The following is a 22,662-nucleotide window of genomic DNA, read 5'->3' as shown; positions in this document are numbered from 1 at the left end:
CTCATCGATGTTTCTAACTCTCTATCTCTCTCCCTTCCTCTCTGCAAAAAATCAATTTAAAAAAATATATATATATATTTAAAAATTATTCTAACTTCAGGAATCCCTCAAGATCTTAATAGTGATAGAGGAGCTCATTTTATAGGACAGATTGTTCAAATGTTTGTAAAATTTGGCATATCTATCAGCATTTCCATTTTCTTATCATCCCAATCCTCTGGATTGGTAGAACAAACCAATGGAAAAATAAATACTCTGTTGGCAGAAATCTGCATGGCATGTATTCTGTCATGGCCCAAGGCCTTCCTGAACCCCCCCTTAACTTTCATTCTACCCCCACTGGAAAACATAAATTTTCGCCTTTGAGATGATCACAGGTCATGCTATGCACCTAGATGAAGAACTGCACCAACCGGTACTTACCAAAGGAGATCTACATTACTGCACGGAGCTTATCAACACCCTACAACATAACAGTGGCTCCTGGGAGACAAGGAATGTCCTCAGAGCCCGAGGCCCGGGTGTTTTGTCTCCTGGAAAAGACACCGACGCAGACTCTGTCCAGTCCCAGCTGGACAGGACCTTATCAGGTCCTTTAGACCAATCTATTACTAAATTCCGTGGCGTTGACTCATGGATTCGTTTCTCATTCAACCAAGATCCCAGACCCTGCAGCGAAATGGGGCTTCCCAGCCCTTCACTGAAACAAACTCTGACCAAAATCCAGGCAACAGGATGAGAAGACAACAGCTGAAGTAAACAACCATTCCCAAGAAAATGGACCAGGCCTGCGTCACACCAGCTCCTACAGAGATTCTTCACTTAAATTTCTTGTCTTTGTCTCTTGTTGGTCTTTGCTTATAAGGCTGCCCTTTATTTTAGAGAAGATTATCAAAATGATAACAAACCCAATTGTTCTTCCTTTTCTTTCTCCCTCCCTCATTTCTCTCTCTCTCTCTCTCTCTCTCGGAAAAATAATATTTTACTAAAACTCTCTGAGAGTGCTGCTAAGGGAGGAAATTTTCACTGATTACTGGATGTCACCCAAACCCTAAATCAATTAAAGACAAATACCTGCCACTTGTTGCTCCAGTTACCAAGTTTAATACGGTTCCCAATGTCACTGTCTTCCCAGATTAACCTATATCGAACTTCACCTTTCAGGTAGAGAGTATTAAAAAACCAGAGCCATCTGCCCCCTGCTTGTTATTATTCATTGTCCCTGTCATCTCCACTGAATTTAAATTTAAATATGCCCCCAATCTCTTCCTTACTTGATCTCTAACTGTCTACGTGACAAATTTAAAAAGAAAGATATAACCAAATTATGTAAACTTGTTGCTTCAATTGGATACAAACCTGTTGGATTTTGAAAAACATGCAAACAGTTTCACCTTTGGTTGGAATAATTCTCGGTCATATTTATGAATGAATCCATAAAGGAGAATCCTCAGGAATGTGTGTGTGGGGGGGTGGAGGTGGGGCTGTTTATGCACCTCCCTGGTTCATCTTATTTTTGGTATTGAAGAAGATACCCCAACTAAAGGATGGGCACATCAATGTTTGGGCAGTTGCCTGTTGGAGCAATTTGTGACTGTTTTATCTATAATAATAAAAGCATAATATGCTAATTAGACCGGATAGCCAAACAACCTTCTGGATGTCCTTCCAGATGAAGCCGCCACAGTGGGGGCTGAGGCAGAGGTGGTTAGGGGCGATCAGGTAGGCAGGTGAGTGGTTAGGGGCGATCAGGCAGGCAGGCAGGCAGGCAAGCGGTTAGGAGCCAGCAGTCCTGTATTAGGAGAGGGTGCAGGCCGGGCTGAGGAACCTGGACCTTTAGTCTATTCATAAGAACCCCAGCCTTTCCATAAGTTCTTTTAACAAAGAACTATTTCCACAGGACCAAAGGCAGATCATGAAGCCCAAAAGGGAAATGGTGGCCTGTAATGATGACAAAATAAGACAAAGTATACTCAGCATGCTAGTCCCTAGTGCCAGAATATATGTCAACAAGACTATAACTAGGAATCTGTCCACCACTATCGGACAAATAGCTGAAGTGACTAAGACTCTTGCTGCCCAACAGAAGTCACTAGATTCCCTTGCTCGAGTGGTGCTGGACAATCCCATAGTCCTTGAATATTTGCTGGCCAAGAGGGGTCTGAAAAAGAGGATTACGCTGGTATTTCAAAGGTGTATTTACATAGATGCACAAGAACAATGGACTTAAATTCTTTTTTTAAAAAATATACTTTTATTGACTTCAGAGAAGAAGGGAGAGGGAGAGAGATAAAAACATCAATGAGGAGAGAGAATCATTGATCGGCCGCCTCCTGCACACCCCACACTGGGGATCGAGCCCGCAACTGGGGCATGTCCCCTGACCGGAAATCCAACCGCAACCTCCTGGATCATAGGTAGACATTCAACCACCGAGCCACGCTGGCCGGGCTGGACTTAAACTCTTTACTAAAAATGTTATATGCAGTGCAGCCAGCTTGGCTCATTGGTTGAGCATTGACCTATGAACCAGGAGGTTGCGGTTTAATTCAGTTCGATTCCGATCCCCAGTGTGGTGCGTGCAGGAGGCAGCCAATCAATGATTCTCTCTCTTCATTTGTTGGAAACTATCTATCGTCTTCACTAGCAGAGAAAAGTAGAGACCCCCAAAAGCTAGTGACCTTTGAAGCCCTAGCAAAGGTCGGAGCTGTGCACCACCCAGTTAATCTAGATAATGGTAGCTGAAGCATCATCCCCACCTTAGTTCACTTAATTCCTTAGATACTTATGTAAATCCTTGTTGATTATTGTTGATTAGATATTCTACCTATTTCTGGAAATTGTCTGCTGATGAGCTAATCTGTGTGTAATTGAAATCTCCTTACCTAAGGGCTACCCCAGATCAATAAAAGGTTGGAGCGGCCTGAGCATCAGTGGAAGTCCCTCTCCTTGAGTTGGACTTGCCCGCCTGGCTCCCCAACATTTCCAAATTGTCTCTTGTCTCTTTTCTCTCTCATTTGTGTGCGGCTCCTCTTTCAGATCCCGAACCCTAAACCACGCAGGACGTGGAAGGAAACACACTCGACACTCATTGATGTTTCTATTTCTCTCTCCCTCTCCCTTCCTCTCTGAAATCAATAAAAACAGTTTTTTAAAATGTTATATGCCGTCCTGGCCAGCATTGCTAAGTGGTTAGAACATCGGCCTGTGCACCAGAGGGTCAGGTTCGAGTCCCAGTCAAGGGGTCAAGGGCACGTACCTGGGTTGCAGGTCCCATGAGTGGGAGGCAACCAACCCATGTGTCTCTGTAACATCAATGTTTCTCTCTCTCTTTCTCCCTTCCCTCTTCCTTCCCGCCCCCCTCCCCTCCACTCTCTCTAGAATCAGTGAAAAAATATCTTCACTCCTTGAGTGAGGACAAAGACAAAGAAAAGAGGTTATATGCCTGTGGCATGACTACTCACCATGACCTACCCAGTTAGGAATTCATGATCAGATCACTCTGTGATGTTACATTTGGTCACTGGACTTGTCGGTTTTATTATAGGACCCTCTTTTCGTTCACAAAAGAAACAACATAAAAACACTATCATCCCCATTTTACTGACAAGGACACTGAGGTCCAGAGACGGGGAAAATGTTGGCAGAAGTCACACTGAGAGCTAGGGACTTACGTTCCAGCCTTCGGATTCCCATCCGTGCTCGGCAGCTACTCCTCCGTCCACAGAGAGTGCCCCTTGGTTCCTGGATTTCTATACGCCCCCTAGAGGCACCCGCAAACCATCGCCATCCTCCACCACACCCCCCGCCAGCAGGGGGCACTGCTGCCATCTCGGACTCCTTGTGGGGTTCACTTTCCCTCCAGTCCCCCAGGCACTTCCGGCAGCGCGGAACTCTGGTGCAGCGGGACGCGCAGCGTGGGGACGCAGGCGCGCCAGGCGGCAGCGGTTGTTTCCGGCCCTGTCGGTGGTCTGAGTTGAGTTTCGGCGGCGGAGAAAGGATGGAGACAATTTTGGAGCAGCAGCGGCGCTATCATGAGGAGAAGGAACGGCTCATGGACGTCATGGCCAAAGAGATGCTCACTAAGAAGTCCACGGTGAGTGGGCCTGGGCAGGGACTCCCTCTGCGCTGGGCCGCGTCCTCGGGGTACCCCCTGAGAGCTTTCCGTGACCCTCAGACTCGCCCGTTCCCGCCTCCCCGGGGGCTCCCTCCGAGGTCCCGCCTGGGTAACTTCATCCCGGGCCCCGCGCCCCCGGGGCCGCTGGTTTAGCCGCTCAGACCTAAGCGGGTAAGCTCCGCCCTCGGGCGGCCTTTCCTGCTCCAGGACCCCGACTAACGGCGCCTGTGTCTTTCTTCAGCTCCGGGACCAGATCAATTCCGACCACCGCACACGGGCCATGCAAGACGTGAGTGCCCCGCTGTCCGCTTCCGTTCGGGGTTGAATGAGCTGGGGGAGGGAAGGAGAGAAGGCGGGGTGCGCGGTGGGGGCCAGTCGCGGGTTTTCTGCCTGGAGATGTCCACGCGGCTGCTAAGCTTGAGGGTGCTGACCTGCCCTCCCTCGCTTCTCCGAATGGGGAGCTCATTCATTCTTCATGGCTCGGAAAGACACCCCTTCTTATATCCTGTATCCCATGGATGTGCAAAGAATAGTTCTGAGTAGTCGATGGCTCAGGCACAGAAGGGACTCTCTCGAGAACGCACCACTTGCAAGTATTTTTGCTACATTGCCTGCATTTGCCTAGAAAATAGTTCAATTTATTACTTTTAGAAAACAAAGCAAAATGTTGATGCTCGTTAAAGCTGAGTGATAGGTACATGAAGGTTTATTTTACTATGCTCTCTTGCGTACGTTTGAAATCTGTTCAGAAAGGAATAAAAGACCTAATCAGAGTTTCTGGATTTTTAGGAGGTAATTGATGTTACAAGTCTCTAGTCCCTTACCTCTAGTCCCATATCTAAATTCCCAAATCCAAAATACTCTGAAAACGCTTTTTGTTTGTTTGCTTTGGTAAATATTTGGTGGCAAAACGTGACATGAGCCGAAACCGGTTTGGCTCAGTGGATAGAGCGTCGGCCTGCGGACTGAAAGGTCCCAGGTTCGATTCCGGTCAAGGGCATGTACCTTGGTTGTGGGCACATCCCCAGTGGGAGATGTGCAGGAGGCAGCTGATCGATGTTTCTAACTCTCTATCTCTCTCCCTTCCTCTCTGCAAAAAATCAATAAAATATATTTTTTTTAAAAGTGACATGAACTTTATCCCACGTAGTAAATACAGTCTTTTTTATGGCCTTTATCCCACGTGGTAAATAATGCATAAGTTTTACTGCAGAACTATTAATATTTGTTCCAGATTCCACCAGGGATATTGCATAATATATGGTACCTTTCCGAACCTAAAAATTCCAAATTTTGAAACAGATCTGGTTCCAAAAGTTTCAGAGAAGGGACTATGTACCTGTTCCATCCTGAGTTTGAATCTACAGGAAGCTGTGTGATGTTTTAGCCTGTGTACTCCTCAGTCAAGCTTCTTGAAGAAATGACAATCATCTTGGATCACCCTTTTGTCTTTGAGGGTCTTAAGTGGGAACTGCTGTTTAACATGTGGCTCTCTGTTATGACTCTCTTAGGGAAAGTTAAGCATCAGTTGCATGTAAATAATAGAAACTCTCTGCTACCCCTTAAATTAACCTGCTTTTAAAACTAACCAGGAATCAGTGCTGTTTATTAAAAGTACGAGAAAGCACAGGCACCAGAATACCGTATCTCAAGGTTTCCCTGGACTTTGACGAGAGAGCCTTTCTTGGTTGCTTAGCTCTATACTTATCCAGAGCGCCTCATCCTGATGGGTTTGTGTTTGTCTTTCAGAGGTATATGGAAGTCAGTGGGAACCTGAGGGATTTGTATGACGATAAGGATGGGTAAGTGACCGTCACAGCCAGTCCAGGAGGTAGTGCTCCATAGGAGCCATGGTTAAAGGACTGATTCTATGCTATATGTTCTCTGGATTTTTTCTGAAATTGCAGGTTACGCAAGGAGGAGCTTAATGCCATTTCAGGACCCAATGAATTTGCTGAATTCTATAATAGACTCAAGCAAATAAAAGAATTCCACCGGAAGCACCCAAATGAGGTACGGCCTTAAGAAGTATTTTCTCCAAACCTGCCTATAGAAAAGTTGTAAGGAAAATGGAGATGTGCCACTTAGATGTTTCTTAAAAAGAACCTGCTGTTTAGCTGCAGGGCGTGTAGAGAACATCCTACAAATCCAGTTCTTTTAGGATCCCCCTCAGCTTTAAGCCAAATCCATTCTGTTCTTGGGGCAGTCCCCAGCCAGTGACTAAACACATTGGGGGTAATACAGCCTGGCTTTCTGCCCAATATGAGACTCTTTTTACGAATAATCTTTGTTCCAGAGTTCCCCATTGGGTTGCTGAAGATTTCATCCTAACTGTATCATGGTCTAGGCTTTTCCTGCCCGGTCCTCCTCTTCCCATTTTAATCTTTCATGGGTATTACTCCCCCCCCCCCCCTAAATTGCTTATGCTCTTAACTCTCTTGAAATCTGCTACCTAGGATCTAATTAACACAAAGGCTGGGTGAAGGTACTCTTACACTCCTACATATGTCTCCCCACCTCCCTTAGAGGGTAGAGTGTAAAGTCTTGCTTACCAAAAGAGAAGACATGAGTACCATTCTGGTGTGTCAACCATATTCCAGCCCTGGTAGAAAGGCGATGAATAAATGGTTATGTAAATGATTGGGAAGATGCTCAAGATATACTAAGTAGGAAAAAATAAGTTTATGTGAAAAATAAAATAACCTTACACTGGCTAGTATGTATGTGCTTGTACAAACACAGGGTGGGGCAAAAGTAGTACTGTAGTTTTTCATATAGAAAATAATACAATAATAAGTAATCATATGCTCACAACTATAAACCTACTTTTGTCCCACCTTGTGTATTTGATACCAAGCAGTGGTTTCCAAATTTTTCTGCATGTTTGAATCTCCTGGGAATCTTTAAAAAGTATCGATACCTCCCGGCCAGCATGGCTTAATGGTTGAGCATAGGTTCAATTCTCAGTCAGGGCACATGCTGGATTGTGGGCTCAATCCCCAGTGTTGGGTGTGCAGGAGGCAGCCGATCAATGATTCTATTCTCTGTCATCATTGATATTTCTATCTCTCTCTCCCTCTCTCTTCCTCTCTGAAATCAGTAAAAATATATTTTTTAAAAAGTACTGATTCCTGCATACAGGTATCGGTACTTTCTGATTTAATTGGTTTCAATGCATCAGGATTTTTTTTTTTAACACTCTATTAGATGATTCTAATGTGCAGCATTAATGGCTGGCATTAAAACTGGTCTGTTAACAGTAGCTATTTATTTGTAGAATTATTAAAGGGGGACTTGGATTTTTCATTTTGTGTTTTTGTATTATTTGAGTTTTTGTGAGCACGTGTTACTTTAGCAATATTTAGAAAATGTAAATGGAAAACAGCAGTAGGCTCTTAATGGAAAATCAAGACCAAATAAAGTGTCAGAAGTCCCACATTCTATACAGCCCATCTTTGTGATACTGCAACTTTTATGTTGAAAAATCCATCTGAGCACTTCTCTTTGTTTTCATCAGATCTGCGTGCCCATGTCAGTGGAATTTGAGGAGCTCCTGAAGGCTCGAGAGAATCCAAGTGAAGAAGCACAAAGTAAGTAGGATTTAATTTCCTGTCCAGCACTAGCAGAAGTACACGTTCATGACAGAGCTGTTTGCCCTCAGAGCCCTAGAAAACAGGGCTCTGGAGAAATTTGTAGCCAGGTTCTCTTACTGGCTTTCTCTATGCTGGTTTCTCTGGGCTAACTTGACCTACTAAATTGGCCTTGGACAAAACATCCAATTTTGTGCTAGCCTAGCTCTGATTCACTGGAGGTAGACCTGGAAAGCTGAGGCCTGTTTACTTTGTGAGCCTAGGGAAGACCTTTGGGTGAAGGGCTGCTTCATGGAACAAGGAGCTAGCAATCCATTTGAAAAGCCAAGTCCAAGAAAATGGTCTTTTAGTGTTTGAATCATTGGTATCTCTGATTCCTTCAGATTTGGTGGAGTTCACAGATGAAGAGGGATACGGGCGTTATCTGGATCTCCATGACTGTTACCTCAAATACATTAACCTGAAGGCCTCTGAGGTAAGACCCAGGAGAGGAGAAAGTGGTTCTGATTCTCAGGGGGGAGTCAGGACGCTGGGCTGGGCTCCTAGACGTACAGCAATTGGTGTCTTCCTTGTGTTTTGTAACTGTTAGAGAAATATTAAAGAGGTAATGTGGGGGGGTTTTCTTAGACAAACAGTATTCAAAGCCCTGGCCTTTTTGGCTCAGTGGTTAAAGCGTTGGTCCGCAGACCAAAGGGTCTCGGGTTCAATTTCTGGTCTAGGGCATGTACCTCGGTTGCAGGTTGGATCCCTGTCCCCGGTTGGGGCATGGTGGGAGGCAACCAATCGATGCGTCTCTCTCACATTGATGTTTCTCTCTTTCTCTCCCTCCCTTTCACTCTCTCTAAAAATCAATGGGAAAAAATATCCTCCAGTGAGGATAAAAAAAGAAAAGCAGTATGCAAAATGTCAGGTTTCTACAGTGAATACAATAAGCATAGTATTTTATTAATACAAGCATATTTTGATTTGTAAAAATAAAAATTTTTAGAAATCTCACATTACTGTGTTAGGCACATATAATACATGGTGCATGGAAGATACAAAACAATCTCACCAGCAAAGGGCTATACAATGTCTTTTTAAAAAGACATTACAAAAATAACTTAGCACAAGGGATGCGATTTAAGGTGACAGTCTCAGAAAGGCCTCGAGGAAGTGTGTAAGTTCCTCTTGGAGTTGTGAGGAAATGTCCCAGAAGTCCAGTGGCTAAACTTTAAGCTCCGTGAGGACAGGCTTCATGTCTGTCTTGTTCTCATATGTATCCATGAACTTGGTCCAAGATGCTCAATAAGTGATTGAATGAGTGAATAAATGGCACCTTCCAGGACCTTATTTTAGGATATAGTGGGTATTAGTATTTAACCAAGTGCCTGGCATGTACGTGTTCAACAAGTATTTCTTTTAGTTTGCTGTTTATTAACTTAATCTTTAATTTGCAGCATTAATTGTGTCTGCTGTTCTCCCCAGTTAGTGTAGGAATTCAGTGATAGAACAGAAAAAGACTAAAATGAGCCAGGCCTTGTTATTTTAATTTCATTTATTGGAGGTTATACTTTAACTTGGTGGAAAAAACTAATGGAAGCTCTGGTCACCTCTCTTTTCCAGAAGCTGGATTATATCACATACCTGTCTATCTTTGACCAGTTATTTGACATTCCTAAAGAAAGGAAGAATGCAGAGTACAAGAGGTAAGCATTACTAGCTTCTAGGCCTCTACTGGATTTGATTAGATTATTTGATGTGAAGAATTGTCGCCTGAAAGGCCTTCATGAATGACTCAGGTTTATTAAAGGATAGGGATTTTGAAGGACGTGGTTTTTAAGCCTTTGTAATATTCTGGTTCTGGAACAATGTGTCTATGAGCATATCTGCAGTCTTATACCCACACTGTTCTTAATTTTGCCTCTGTCTTTGGAGTTTACTGGGAAAAATTAAACTTTCTCAGATTGTGACTGAAGTGAAGTGCTTGGGTCTGATGTATAGATGTTAACTTTTGTTTGTGTTATACCTCTGGTTAGTGATAACATTTTATTTTTACCTGAAGTAAATTAAATTAAAAAATTTTTTTTACTTGAAATCTTTTATGTGTGAGTTTAGACTTTAGTGTTTGGAATTAAGTTATAAGAATAAAAGAAGATAGGAGAGGTCAGAATCAAGATGACATGATAGGAAAAAAGTCAATTGTAAGCTCTTTTTAAAACATAGTATTTAAAAAATATAAGTATATTTTACAGGGTATAACAATATATCAAAAATGGAAACCCTCTTTGCTTTTCTGTAATGCTGTTCGTCTATAGATACTTGGAGATGCTGCTTGAGTACCTTCAGGATTACACAGATAGAGTGAAGCCCCTCCAAGATCAGAATGAACTTTTTGGGAAGATTCAAAATGACTTTGAGAAGAAGTGGGAGAATGGTACCTTTCCCGGATGGCCGGTGAGCTTTAGTGGGGGTGTGGGTGGAGGACATGCCAGAGAATTGAAGTAATTATTTTACTTTAATTCTGAGACTCTACTTCAGGGCTGATCCCTCAGGGTCAGTGGTGACCATGAGGAGTTCTGCCCACTGGGCTAGGTTTTCTCTGTGTACTTTGGAATGAGATTGCTCAGGGTCCACTTGCCATTGGCTAGGCTCAGGATTTTCATCAACCATGTCATTACTGCTGTATTTATCCATTCCTCCTGACCAAGAACAGATAAATTATGTGCTAGAAATCTCTACTACGTATTTTCACAAATCCTGGGGATAAACTTGAGTTTTTCTGAACTCTCAGGAGGAGAATGTGCCGTCTGTTGTTTTTTTGTTTTTGCTCTGCTCTTGTAGGATTTGATTCTTATTTATACACTAGAGGCCCGATGCACAAAATTTGTGCAAAAATAGGCCTTTCTTCCCCCAGGTGCCAGCACCAACTTCCCTCTGGCACCTGGGACCTGTGCTTCCCTCCTAGAGGGAGGCCCCGCCCACCCGCCACAGCCCATGGTTGGTGGCCTGGGCCTCCCTCTGCGGGGTGATCATGGTGTGATGGCCGGGCCCCCAACCAATTGCATTGCACCTGCCTTGCCTGGCCTGGCGCCAGTGGGTGTCATAGCGTGGTCCCGGATGGTTGTCCGGATGGTCCTCCGGATGGTCGTTCCGCTATTCAGCTGTTTGGTCGATTTGCATATTATGGTTTTATTACATAGGATATATATAAGAACAGGGCCAACTGGCACCTGGTAATTTAGCTGGCTTCCTTGCCTTCATTGTAAACCTCGATCTTAAACATTGTGTTGTTCTTCTTGCCAGAAAGAGACAAGCAATGCCCTGACACATGCTGGAGCCCATCTTGACCTCTCTGCTTTCTCCTCCTGGGAGGTATGTTTTCCTTAGCCAGTGTACTGGTCTTGCCTGTTCCCTTCTCCAAGGGACCACTCCATTTCCTGTTTTTAATGCCATGGACTTACTATGGTAAGACACCAGTTCCACACTAGCCAGTGCTCAGTGGTTAGAGCGTAGGCATGTGCCTGAAGGGTCTCTGGTTCGATTCTGGTCAAGGGCACATACCTCAGTTGCAGGCTTGATCCCTAGCCCTGGTTGGGGCGCATGCAGGAGGCAACCAGTTGTTATGTCTCTCTCACATCGATGTTTCTCTCTGTGTGTATCTCCTCCTCCCTTCCACTCTCTCTAAAGAAATTAATGGAAAAATATATCCTCAGGTGAGGATTAACAAAAAAAAGAAAAGAAAAAGACCAGTTCCTGGGACCAGGCATCTAAAAGAATATGGAAAAAGGGAAAGGGAAAAAAAACCCTTAAAACTAAGTATTTTGAAAACTGAAATAATCATTCAGGCTCTGTTCAGCTGTAGTGGAGGTAATGGAACACTGCCAGTGTGGTTATTTGTGAACTTGACCAGAGTCCATCCTTTGGAGAGGGTGAGCTTACTGCTAGGAGATTGACTGTGGAATGTATGGTGTTGCCACAGCTTCGAGACTAGCCATACCACCAGCCTCCTAAGACCTAAGTGTGAGCATTTGTTGTTTATCAGACTCTATTTAAATAAAATTGTAACTTGTCTCTTTTTTATGTAGGAGTTGGCCTCCCTGGGTCTGGACAGATTGAAATCTGCACTCTTAGCTTTAGGCCTGAAGTGTGGCGGGTAAGAGACTGGTTTTTCCTTCATAACTGTCCCGTTTACTGTGTTTGCACGAACTTCTGCATGGCTCTGATACCATTTTCCCTCTCACCCCCCTCCCTCCCTACTACAGAAATAAGCAGGTCTGTATGATAAAGTAATCCTGGAATCCTTTCCCCTGTCTCCTTAGAACCATAGAGGAGCGAGCCCAGAGGCTATTCAGCACCAAAGGGAAGTCCCTGGAGGCGCTGGACACCTCCCTGTTCGCCAAAAACCCCAAGTCAAAGGGCACCAAGCGGTGAGTGGCTGGGGTAGCACCTCTGCTTACAGTTTAAGATGTTATTTCCATGAAGCCTGCTTATCACCCTTACTGATCCATAGAGGTCCATTCTGCTCCTTTTCTCTGCTGAAACCGGGCACAGTTTGTACTCAGGTGGGCAAGTGGTGACCTCTCTCATGTTGAAATTGCTCTGGGTACCTTTTTTTTTTACATTAATAGCCTATGGATAGGTTCAAAAAATATTTTCCTAAGTATATTTTTCTTTTTTTTTAAAGATAAGTTTTTATTGACTTGAGAGAGATAGAAACATCAATGATGAGAGAGAATCATTGATCAGCTGCTTTCAGCATGCCCCCTACTGGGGATCAAGCCTGCAACCCAGGCATGTGCCCTGACCGGGAATCGAACCATGGCCTCCTGCCTGGTTCATAGGTCGATACTCAGCCACTGAGCCATACCTCCAGGCCTAAGTCTATTTTTCTTAATGACAGTTGAACCTGTTCTTGAGCCACATGCTTATACAGGGTATTTTTTATTTTATTTTCTAATTCACACAACAACGCTGAAAAGTACTTGTCATCCTAATTATTTTTACAGTTCATAACTCAGAAAAGTGACTAAGTAGCAGCGTCAGGATTTGGGCCCAAATCTGCCTGTTCTGGAGCTCGCTTTCTGTACCGCATTTCCTTTGTAGATTATAATGATGGAAATTTAAACATCCGGGTATGTCCTCCACTTTCTGGAATGAGGCCAAAGGAAGCTTCCATGCATTTCCAGAAATAACCTCAGGACTTCTGTCAGCGCGTCCTGAGCTGAACAGAGCATTTGCTTTCACAGTGTATTTCTTGTGTGTTTATGATTTTAATGCACCTGTCAAATAAATGCTCTCAGGTACAGAGAACAAGGCACTGGTTAAAAGAACCCTTGAGTGATACAGCTTGTTTTTTGTTGTTAGAGATACTGAGAGGAACAAAGACATTGCTTTCCTGGAAGCCCAGATCTATGAATACGTGGAGATTCTTGGGGTGAGTAACTGACTCTGGTGAGGGCTGTAAATGCTACAAGGTATGGGAGTAGGAGAAATATGAACTGATAGGATTTTTTTCTAGGATTGAAGGAGGAGGAGTAGGTGTTAAACTAGTTCAGCAGAAAATAGAGTTCTCTCAGGGGACTTGGCCCTTTGGTGAGGTCCTACTCTGTTCCTAGGTGTCTGTTGTTAGGTGATATTCCCAAGCCTGCCCAATGCCCATGAGGCTGGACAGAGAGAACAGACTCCCCTCTCAGTATAGTGTTCAGAGTGGTGCGGATTCTTCACCTGAGCTCCAGATTATACCCAGGGGGTAACCCAAGAAGTAGACACTCAAAAGGCAAATAAGAGAAAGGCTAATCCCAGCAGCTTTTCAGGTATAACTGACTATGAAGAGGCATTACATGTTTACACGATTATGAGAAACTCATTGGAGCTGGTACAAAGCTGTCTGTCTGTAAGCTGTCCCTTGAATATTCTTTCAAGAAGGAGCTGGAGGTTGGTTGGAGTGGAAAAAGGCCTAACCCAGTGGTCGGCAAACTCATTAGTCAACAGAGCCAAATATCAACAGTACAACGATTGAAATTTCTTTTGAGAGCCAAATTTTTTAAACTTAAACTATATAGGTAGGTACATTGTTATTAACTTAATTAGGGTACTCCTAAGGCTTAGGAAGAGCCACACTCAAGGGGCCAAAGAGCCGCATGTGGCTCGCGAGCTGCAGTTTGCCGACCATGGGCCTCACCTGGCCGGGATGCTTATCTCAGAAAGAAGAGGGAGGAGTCGGAGGAAAATCGTTCTCTTTCAGGAATTGAAGGTGGAAGGAAGGGCAGCACTCATCCAGAGAAGATGGCCAGTGTCCCTGCAGTAGACCAGCCTGTCTGCCAGTGTCTGCTTTCTGCTCTCAGAGCCTTTCCCTTTACAGATGCTCACATGGTGCATTGAGTGATTGGCTCTGGCTCAGATAGCTTGTTTATGTATCTTTGTCAGTTGCCATGGATGTTTTCATTCTGCTGTTTGAGGACCACATATAATAGCTTCAAATCTAGGGTCACCTGTTGGTTCCCTCTATTACAGCTGCTTTCACTAAAAGGAGGCTAGCCAGACATTGGACACTGGGGACAGTTGTGTTTTCCACAGTGAACTTGGGCGTTGCTATGTTGGCAGCCGTTCAAGTTGCCAGTCCTCTGAGGATGACTGGGAGGCTAATTTGTGTCCTTGACATAAGGTGTATCCACTACATCCTCCCTCCTTTGAGAGCATTTTGCTTTCTCTGTCAGAAGGTGGCGCCATTCTCTTTGGAATTCCAGAGAAACTGGTTTCCAGTAGTCGATCTCTTTAAGTCCTGATATGATTTTTATCCGTATCACCATTTATTCACATCTGTTGGTTTTCAGACATTGTGTTGAATCTTTGGGTGCAGTAGTGAGTATGACACAGCCTTCTGCCCTTGTTGAAATACCCGCTTTGTGAGAGACAGTTAAGTGAGATATGCTGTAACATATTGAGATTGAGTTTTCTAAGTAGAAGGAGGAAAAATATTTCAGGTAGAGGAAATGGTAAGCATGAAAAATTTGGTGAGTTATTTTAGAAATTTGGACCTTGTCCTTTAAACAGTAGAAATCCAGTAAAAGTTCTTTGTGCTGAGTGTACCATTAGGGTGGTTATTTTAAGCCGATAAATCTGGGAACAGAATGGATGCTGGACTGGAATGAGGAGAGACTCAGGGCAAGTTAGAGGCTTCTCATCTTAGTGAGGGCGTTACCAGAGGGAAGGGGGGAAAAGGACTGGCTCAGGAAAGAGTTGAGGGACTTTGTTTTCTGTCGTTCTGTGGTAGTCTGTGGCCTTCGGTGAGTAATTTAGGCAAGTGACACAGAACCTTTGACTTTTTCCTTTGTGATCAGGGAAGGCCTGCTGGTAGGAGCTGAGACACAAAGGCAGAGTTTCCCTTTATTCTACAAGAAAGAAAACCTTGTCCGTGGAAGCGAGGGGTCAGCAAGGGTTGCGGGAAAAGAGGAAGTTTGCCTTCTTGTTTTTCACTACTTTTCTCTGACTTCCCTTTTCATTTATGGACCTGACTTAGGAATAGCGACATCTCACTCATGAAAATGTCCAACGCAAACAGGCAAGGACAGGAGAAGAGCGAGAAGAAGAAGAGGAAGAGCAGATCAGTGAGAGTGAAAGTGAAGATGAAGAGAACGAGATCATTTACAACCCCAAAAACCTGCCCCTGGGCTGGGACGGCAAAGTAAGTCCCAGCACGACCGTCCTTCTCCCCATCCCCCATGTTGGAAGCAGATGCAGACACTCCTAAGACTGTTTCTTCTCCCATTTCTTTCAGCCCATTCCCTACTGGTTGTACAAACTCCACGGCCTAAACATCAACTACAACTGTGAGATCTGTGGAAACTACACCTACCGAGGCCCCAAGGCCTTCCAGCGGCACTTTGCTGTAAGGGATTCAGAGTCGTTTCTCCTGGAAACAAAATACAAAACCTGAGTCTTAGCGAAGAGGACAGGAGCAGCCTGAGAGGGTCACAGCTTAGAGAATCACGGAGGATTGGGTCCAAAGTCCGGCCTGTGGTGCCAGGGCTACCCTGTATGACACCCGAGACCATTTGTGGAGAATTCTGTCTTAGGTCAATCTCTGACTCCTTAGTCATTTCTCTACCCCATTGCTAATAGGACCAAGGAAGGGGCTGACTGCCTTCTTCGAGTCTCTCTTTTTTTTTTTTTTTATCCTCACCCTAGGACAGCGATTCTCAACCTGTGGGTCACAACCCCTTTGGGGGTCGAACGACTCCTTCACAGGGGTCGCCTAAGACCATCGGAAAACACACATATAATTACATATTGTTTTTGTGATTAATCACTGTGTTTTAATTATGTTCAATTTGTAACAATGAAATTGGGGGTCACCACAACATGAGGAACTGTATTAAAGGGTCGCGGCATTAGGAAGGTTGAGAACCACTGCCCTAGGATATGTTTTGGTGTTTTTGGTTTTTTTGTTTTGTTTTGTTTTTATTGATTTTAGAGAGAGAAGAAGGGAGAGAAAGAGAGAGAAACGTTGATGTGAGAAACACCGGTCAGGGCTCCTTCTTTGAGTCTTAAATGGGCCTTTGCCTTTTGAAACAAAAAACTAAAGGGATGATATTTATCAAGCTATTCTTGAGACAAGGCCTTATCTGGGTGGTACTCCAGTAAGTGGATTCACCCTTGTTTTGTTTCGGTCTTCACACCTTAGTACTTGGAAGGAATTTTTACAGAATGGAAAAGACTTGCGAGACCAAGGAGGCACATTTGTGTGAACTCCCTCCCTCCTGCAGACATACGTATTGCTAATTGGTCCTGGGTTTTTTCTGCTGAGCCCCTGAGTAGTCTCTGAATCTTTCTCAACACCACTTCCAACGAATTGGAATTGGCATCCCTGAGCCAAAACTCTCATTGCGTCAGCCTCGCTCCCTGCTCTCTTTCTATCCTTGCTTGTACCTGATAAACAGTCTCCTTTACTTAAAAAGGTGGCACTGACCTGCTCCCAGGAACCCTCAATCATACTGATGGTGCGATTGCATGTGAAGTGACTAGAGTTGTGATGTTTTTCTGTGGTCTTGACACAGGTTTTGTCTGAAAGACTACAGGATCTGGGATTTAGATTTCAGGAGAAGAGGTCAGTGCCCCTGACTAAATAGTCAGGTGTTGCATATTTTAAACATTCTTGCGGCACACCAGATGAAAATCACTGTTCATCATGAACTTTAAGACAGTAAGGTCACTTTCGCCAATAATTCCCATAGGTTGTACCACATTTACTTCTTGTTCGAGAGTATCTGTTATTCTAAGAGGTCTTTGGTTTATTTGATTCAATGTTTCTTTTACAGGAAAGCAAAGATGATAGTAAATTTGCAATGGAGGTGTGTACAGGTGGTCCAGAACCAAAATTCTAGTTTGGGGCAAGCAAACGCTTCAAGAGCAGTCATCCAGGGGAAACCTAATGTGGGGGAGGGAAATGGGGGAAGATTGTAACACTGTGTAACCAGTGAATACTCAGTCTGCCCTTTTCTCCCCCGCAGTGTGGGCCAAGCTGAAACTGCAGAAGGCATCAGAACGATGGCAGCCTGACACTGAGGTGGGTGCTAATGTACCAACAGCTCTTTCTCTCTTGAGAAGAGTCCTATGCTGAGTATAAAACAGGGCTTTTAACCCAGGTCTCTGAATGCTATATGCAAGATTTTGAGTGAATGGGCATATGTATATTTTCCTGAATTGATTTAAATATGTTAAGCACCCCTGATAGGAAGGAAAAAATAGTACTGGTTTCAGGAAGTTTATTTTCTGAGGGACAGATCAGATACACAGAAACACAGCAGCAAAACACCTTTTGGAGAAAGAGCGAAGGGACGCACGTCAGGGAATGTGTTACAGCACCAGTCAGGATTGCTTTTATCCATTATGGTCCATTCTGGTCTGCAACTCCCTCCAGCTTAACCAAGTCTCATTGTGAACCCTTCCCAAACCTTGGACCTCGCTCTTCCTATCCTCATCTCTGCCCTGACCCAGCCAGAACCCAGCGTGCCATTCACACACTGACCACGACACCAACAAGAATAGGCTCCTGACCACATGTGATAAAATCCTCCAACTCAACACTATGGAAACGTCTCTCCTCTAAAAATAAAAATCACAACTTCTCTCCTTCTGAACCTATTTTACTGGCCTTCCTCTCACTAAATTTTCCTGCCTTCAGGACCCATCATTTCCTCTGATTAATCCTTACAGCCTCTCAAGGCCAAGAGCCCCATCTCACCACCAACCCCACTCACCACACACACACACAAACACACACACACCACCCTTCCCAGGGTCCAGCCCCTTCTCTGCCAAAGGGAGAGAGGGCCCCCCCGAGAGTGACAAAGGCGCCTCTGTTTCCTCAGACCTGACAGCCCGGTCCCATGACCTGTGCCCGCTGACACACTCCCTCCTCATGGGGCCCAGCCTCCTCAAACCCACATCCGGGCTCTCGAGAGCAAGGCAGCCGCAGCCTAAGCCCCTGGAGGCCAGTCACAGTTCTTCCTTCCGATGCCCCAGCAAGAGAGCCCTTTTCCTCCGTCCATGCTGGGGAGCTGTTTAAGGGGCGCACGTGTCTAAGGCTAGTCCAACCAGGCTATGTACTCCATCCTTTCCTTGGGCATTGGGATCAAACAACATCCTTAATTTCTTAAGAGTCAGCATTTGTCTAGCATCCTCTCATCACTATGCATTACTTTGCAACTTTTCAGTTTCCACATCTCCCCAGAAGCATGCAAACCCTTTGGGAGTCAAGGAGAGAATGCGCACAGTACCCGCTCTTTACACAACCCTCCAGGCGCCCCTTCCTTGAAGATGAGGCACCTTATGGTCATGTGCTCCTGATGACCTTCCAAAGAAGCCCTGCTGGCACACCTCTACCCACTGGTGCCTTAATGCCCTGAGTTTTGTCCATTTTCTCTCAAATTCTTCATTCCCAAGTGTCCTGACTCAGAAGTTGCGAGAGAGAAACTCCAAGGCGTGGAAGGAGGAAAGTGCCTGAGCCCTGGGGTGGGATTCGGGCTCCTCATCAATCCTTCTACCCCAAGACAGTTGGTTCCATTCGAGGATAGCACCGTTCTCAAGAGGACAGGCACCTTGGGGAAACGCCCTGCGTGGGACCAGCTGCCTCGGAAAAACCACCTCCCTGACCCCTGCTCATTGATCCCACTGGTACTTGCTTTCCAAGTAGCTCCTACTTCATGCCCCCAAACCAGTCACAATTTAAAACTCTTTAGGAAGAAATTAAATAACTATTCTCCATTGGAATAATACAGAAGATCACACTTACCTTTTGCCAAGACTGGAACAGTTGTTCAAGCGTTCCCTCCCACCCACCCCATGCCAATTGCATTTGAATTACTTTGAAATACCATCTGGGAGAAATCATCATCACAAATATTTAAGGTTCCAATTCATAAAAAGGCAAAGAAAGAAAACACACACATACACCCTACCTGTGATTTGGGAACTGTCCAGAAGAGCATTCCTAAACACCCTCAAAACACTTGCTGGCTCCATCTCCTTCCTCCCCCAACAGTATTCTACCTTGTCTGCACGAGTCTCAGTGAGAAAGGAAAAGAACAAAGTGAAACTCTCCTAAGAACTCATGTGAGAAGGACGATGCCTATGCTCACTGCTTCTTCAGTGGCACAAGGAGGCCGGCCGGAGGAATCATTCAAAGTAGAGTCAAACCTGTGGGGTGCGAGTCCACGCGTCTCAGATCCCTGCACCCTACGCAGAGCTAGAACGGGTCACTTACCTGCAAGCTGTTACCAGGGGGACTGGGTCTCCCAGGCCTGGTCTGCGTCTTGTGAAAGTTACATACCTCAGAAGGTTAAAGCTCAGATCAAGCCTCTTGGCGAAATGTTCACAGTCCCTGCCGAGGTGCTCTGGAATTTCTCTGCAGTCCTGGCCTATGTAGGACACTTGCGTTCCACTGACCATGAGCCCAGCCATGGCGACGGGGCACACGACCCAAGCGCAGAGCTGGGAGCACAGAGCCAGGGTTGGATTCTTGAATGTTGAACAAAGACTGTGTGTGACAGGGCCCCGCATATTATCAGGGCCTCCTGATAGGAAGGAAAAAATAGTACTGGTTTCAGGAAGCTTATTTTCTGAGGGGCAGATCAGATACACGGAAACACAGCAGCAAAACACCTTTTGGAGAAAGCAAAGGGACGCACGTCAGGGAATGTGTTACAGCATCCAGGGACCTATTCGGCTTCCTGTTTGTCTGGCAGTGGGAGCTTTTACTGCCACTGGCATCTTCCTTGCAGGCTGTGTTCTTGTAGTTTATCTCTCATCTGTCGTGTTTGCACTTTCAGCTGGTTAGATCGAGAAGTTTGAAATACCATCTGGGAGAAATCATCATCACAAATATTTAAGGTTCCAATTCATAAAAAGGCAAAGAAAGAAAACACACACATACACCCTACCTGTGATTTGGGAACTGTCCAGAAGAGCATTCCTAAACACCCTCAAAACACTTGCTGGCTCCATCTCCTTCCTCCCCCAACAGTATTCTACCTTGTCTGCACGAGTCTCAGTGAGAAAGGAAAAGAACAAAGTGAAACTCTCCTAAGAACTCATGTGAGAAGGACGATGCCTATGCTCACTGCTTCTTCAGTGGCACAAGGAGGCCGGCCGGAGGAATCATTCAAAGTAGAGTCAAACCTGTGGGGTGCGAGTCCACGCGTCTCAGATCCCTGCACCCTACGCAGAGCTAGAACGGGTCACTTACCTGCAAGCTGTTACCAGGGGGACTGGGTCTCCCAGGCCTGGTCTGCGTCTTGTGAAAGTTACATACCTCAGAAGGTTAAAGCTCAGATCAAGCCTCTTGGCGAAATGTTCACAGTCCCTGCCGAGGTGCTCTGGAATTTCTCTGCAGTCCTGGCCTATGTAGGACACTTGCGTTCCACTGACCATGAGCCCAGCCATGGCGACGGGGCACACGACCCAAGCGCAGAGCTGGGAGCACAGAGCCAGGGTTGGATTCTTGAATGTTGAACAAAGACTGTGTGTGACAGGGCCCCGCATATTATCAGGGCCTGAAGACTTCAGCTAACTTAAAGCAATTAGCTAGGAAGGAAAAGATGATTACTTGAGCATCTATATGCTAGGCCAGAGCTAAACACTTCCTCATGTATTGTCTCAGTTACGATATCTTTAACCCATCTTGGCTTCAACTTTCTCTATGGGATATTTCTTGTAATCTTGTCAAGTTTAGAGATTGTCCTATGTGATGGAAAATGTGGAAGCATATGGGAAGTTAGTAAGTGCCTTCTCATCTTCATCTATTAATATTTTATCATTTTCCCTCTCTGGCAGCAGACCTGTCTTATCTGTTCCACGTAGCACTTTGTCTTGAGAGTACACCTTCCTGACACCGTTCTTAGAGATTCAGCCAATCAGTGTTTCTCTCTCATCAATGTTTCTATTTCGCTCTCTCCTCCTCCCTTCCTCTCTCCTAAAATCAATTTAAAAAATACTTAAGTCCTAGCCAGTTTGGTTCAGTGGCTAGAGCATCGGCCTGAGGACTGAAAGGTCCCGAGTTCAATTTCGGTCAAGGGCACATGCCTTCTTTCTCTATGGGATATTTCTTGTAATCTTGTCAAGTTTAGAGATTGTCCTACGTGATGGAAAATGTGGAAGCATATGGGAAGTTAATAAGTGCCTTCTCATCTTCATCTATTAATATTTTATCGTTTTCCCTCTCTGGCAGCAGACCTGTCTTATCTGTTCCACGTAGCACTTTGTCTTGAGAGTACACCTTCCTGACACCGTTCTTAGAGATTTAAGTCGTCTTTCTCTGGTTTTGTATCTGTCCCGTTGTGTACATGTGATCACTCCCTCTGAAGCTGTGATGGCTTCTGTAGATGTCTTCCCCCTTTTTGTCTTCATTGGGATAATTTGTTATTGAACCGTCAGAATTCTTCTTTTAATGTCTCCAGTTTTGTTGAACCATCTTATCTGTCAGACTCTTTGACATGATACTTCACCTTTTATTTTCCCCTCTAAAGTCTTTGAAATATATTCACCAGACTTTAAGTAAACATATTCGATAACATCTGGTGTTCTCTTTTTCTTCTGTCACAGCGATTTTCAACCTTTTTCATCTTATGGCACACAAAAACTAATTCTATGGCAAAACAAAAATCAATTGTATTTTTTTGCTGATCTGACAAAATAAAAATAGGTATAATTTTGATTCATTCACACCAGACAGCTATTGTTGTGTTGGCTGTTGTCCTTTTTTTATTTTACAGTCTAAGGGAGAAGAGGTCAGTGCCCCTGACTAAATAGTCAGGTGTTGCATATTTTAAACATTCTTGCGGCACACCAGATGAAAATCACTGTTCATCATGAACTTTAAGACAGTAAGGTCACTTTCGCCAATAATTCCCATAGGTTGTACCACATTTACTTCTTTGTTCGAGAGTATCTGTTATTCTAAGAGGTCTTTGATTTATTTGATTCAATGTTTCTTTTACAGGAAAGCAAAGATGATAGTAAATTTGCAATGGAGGTGTGTACAGGTGGTCCAGAACCAAAATTCTAGTTTGGGGCAAGCAAACGCTTCAAGAGCAGAGTCATCCAGGGGAAACCTAATGTGGGGGAGGGAATTGGGGGAAGATTGTAACACTGTGTAACCAATGAATACTCAGTCTGCCCTTTTCTCCCCGCAGTGTGGGCCAAGCTGAAACTGCAGAAGGCATCAGAACGATGGCAGCCTGACACTGAGGTGGGTGCTAATGTACCAACAGGAACAGCATTAAATGATAGAGCCCCCCGGCATCACCAGGTAGAGGGGAAAATGGTCCCCGGGCCCAGCTGGTGTGGTTCAGTGGTTGAGTGTCGACTCTTGCACCAAGAAGTGGCAGCTTCGATTCCTGGTCAGGGCACATGTTCGGGTGGGGCTGTGCAGGAGGCAGCCAATCAGTGTTTCTCTCTCATCAATGTTTCTATTTC

At 44.8% G+C, this 22,662-nt stretch overlaps 1 protein-coding gene across 1 annotated transcript in view; it reads left to right on the top strand.

Moving 5' to 3' along the window:
• Positions 1-3,891: 3,891 nt before the first annotated feature.
• SF3A3 (splicing factor 3a, subunit 3, 60kDa) overlaps positions 3,892-22,662 on the top strand; it is a 20,293-nt gene continuing 1,522 nt past the window's right edge. The window contains 16 exon segments of the mRNA XM_014541495.1: positions 3,892-4,096; positions 4,359-4,406; positions 5,867-5,919; positions 6,025-6,130; positions 7,635-7,707; positions 8,091-8,182; positions 9,313-9,395; positions 10,005-10,143; positions 10,993-11,061; positions 11,775-11,842; positions 12,009-12,116; positions 13,054-13,123; positions 15,209-15,373; positions 15,467-15,623; positions 17,199-17,254; positions 22,337-22,435. Coding sequence (XP_014396981.1) covers positions 4,001-4,096; positions 4,359-4,406; positions 5,867-5,919; positions 6,025-6,130; positions 7,635-7,707; positions 8,091-8,182; positions 9,313-9,395; positions 10,005-10,143; positions 10,993-11,061; positions 11,775-11,842; positions 12,009-12,116; positions 13,054-13,123; positions 15,209-15,373; positions 15,467-15,623; positions 17,199-17,254; positions 22,337-22,435 — 1,482 coding nt within the window. The 5' untranslated portion in view covers positions 3,892-4,000.

This window comes from Myotis brandtii, unplaced genomic scaffold (genome assembly GCF_000412655.1).
Source record: "Myotis brandtii unplaced genomic scaffold, ASM41265v1 scaffold274, whole genome shotgun sequence".
NCBI lineage: Eukaryota > Metazoa > Chordata > Mammalia > Chiroptera > Vespertilionidae > Myotis > Myotis brandtii.
The sequence above is the reverse complement of the archived record's forward strand: the minus strand, read 5'-3'. Positions and strand labels throughout refer to the sequence as shown.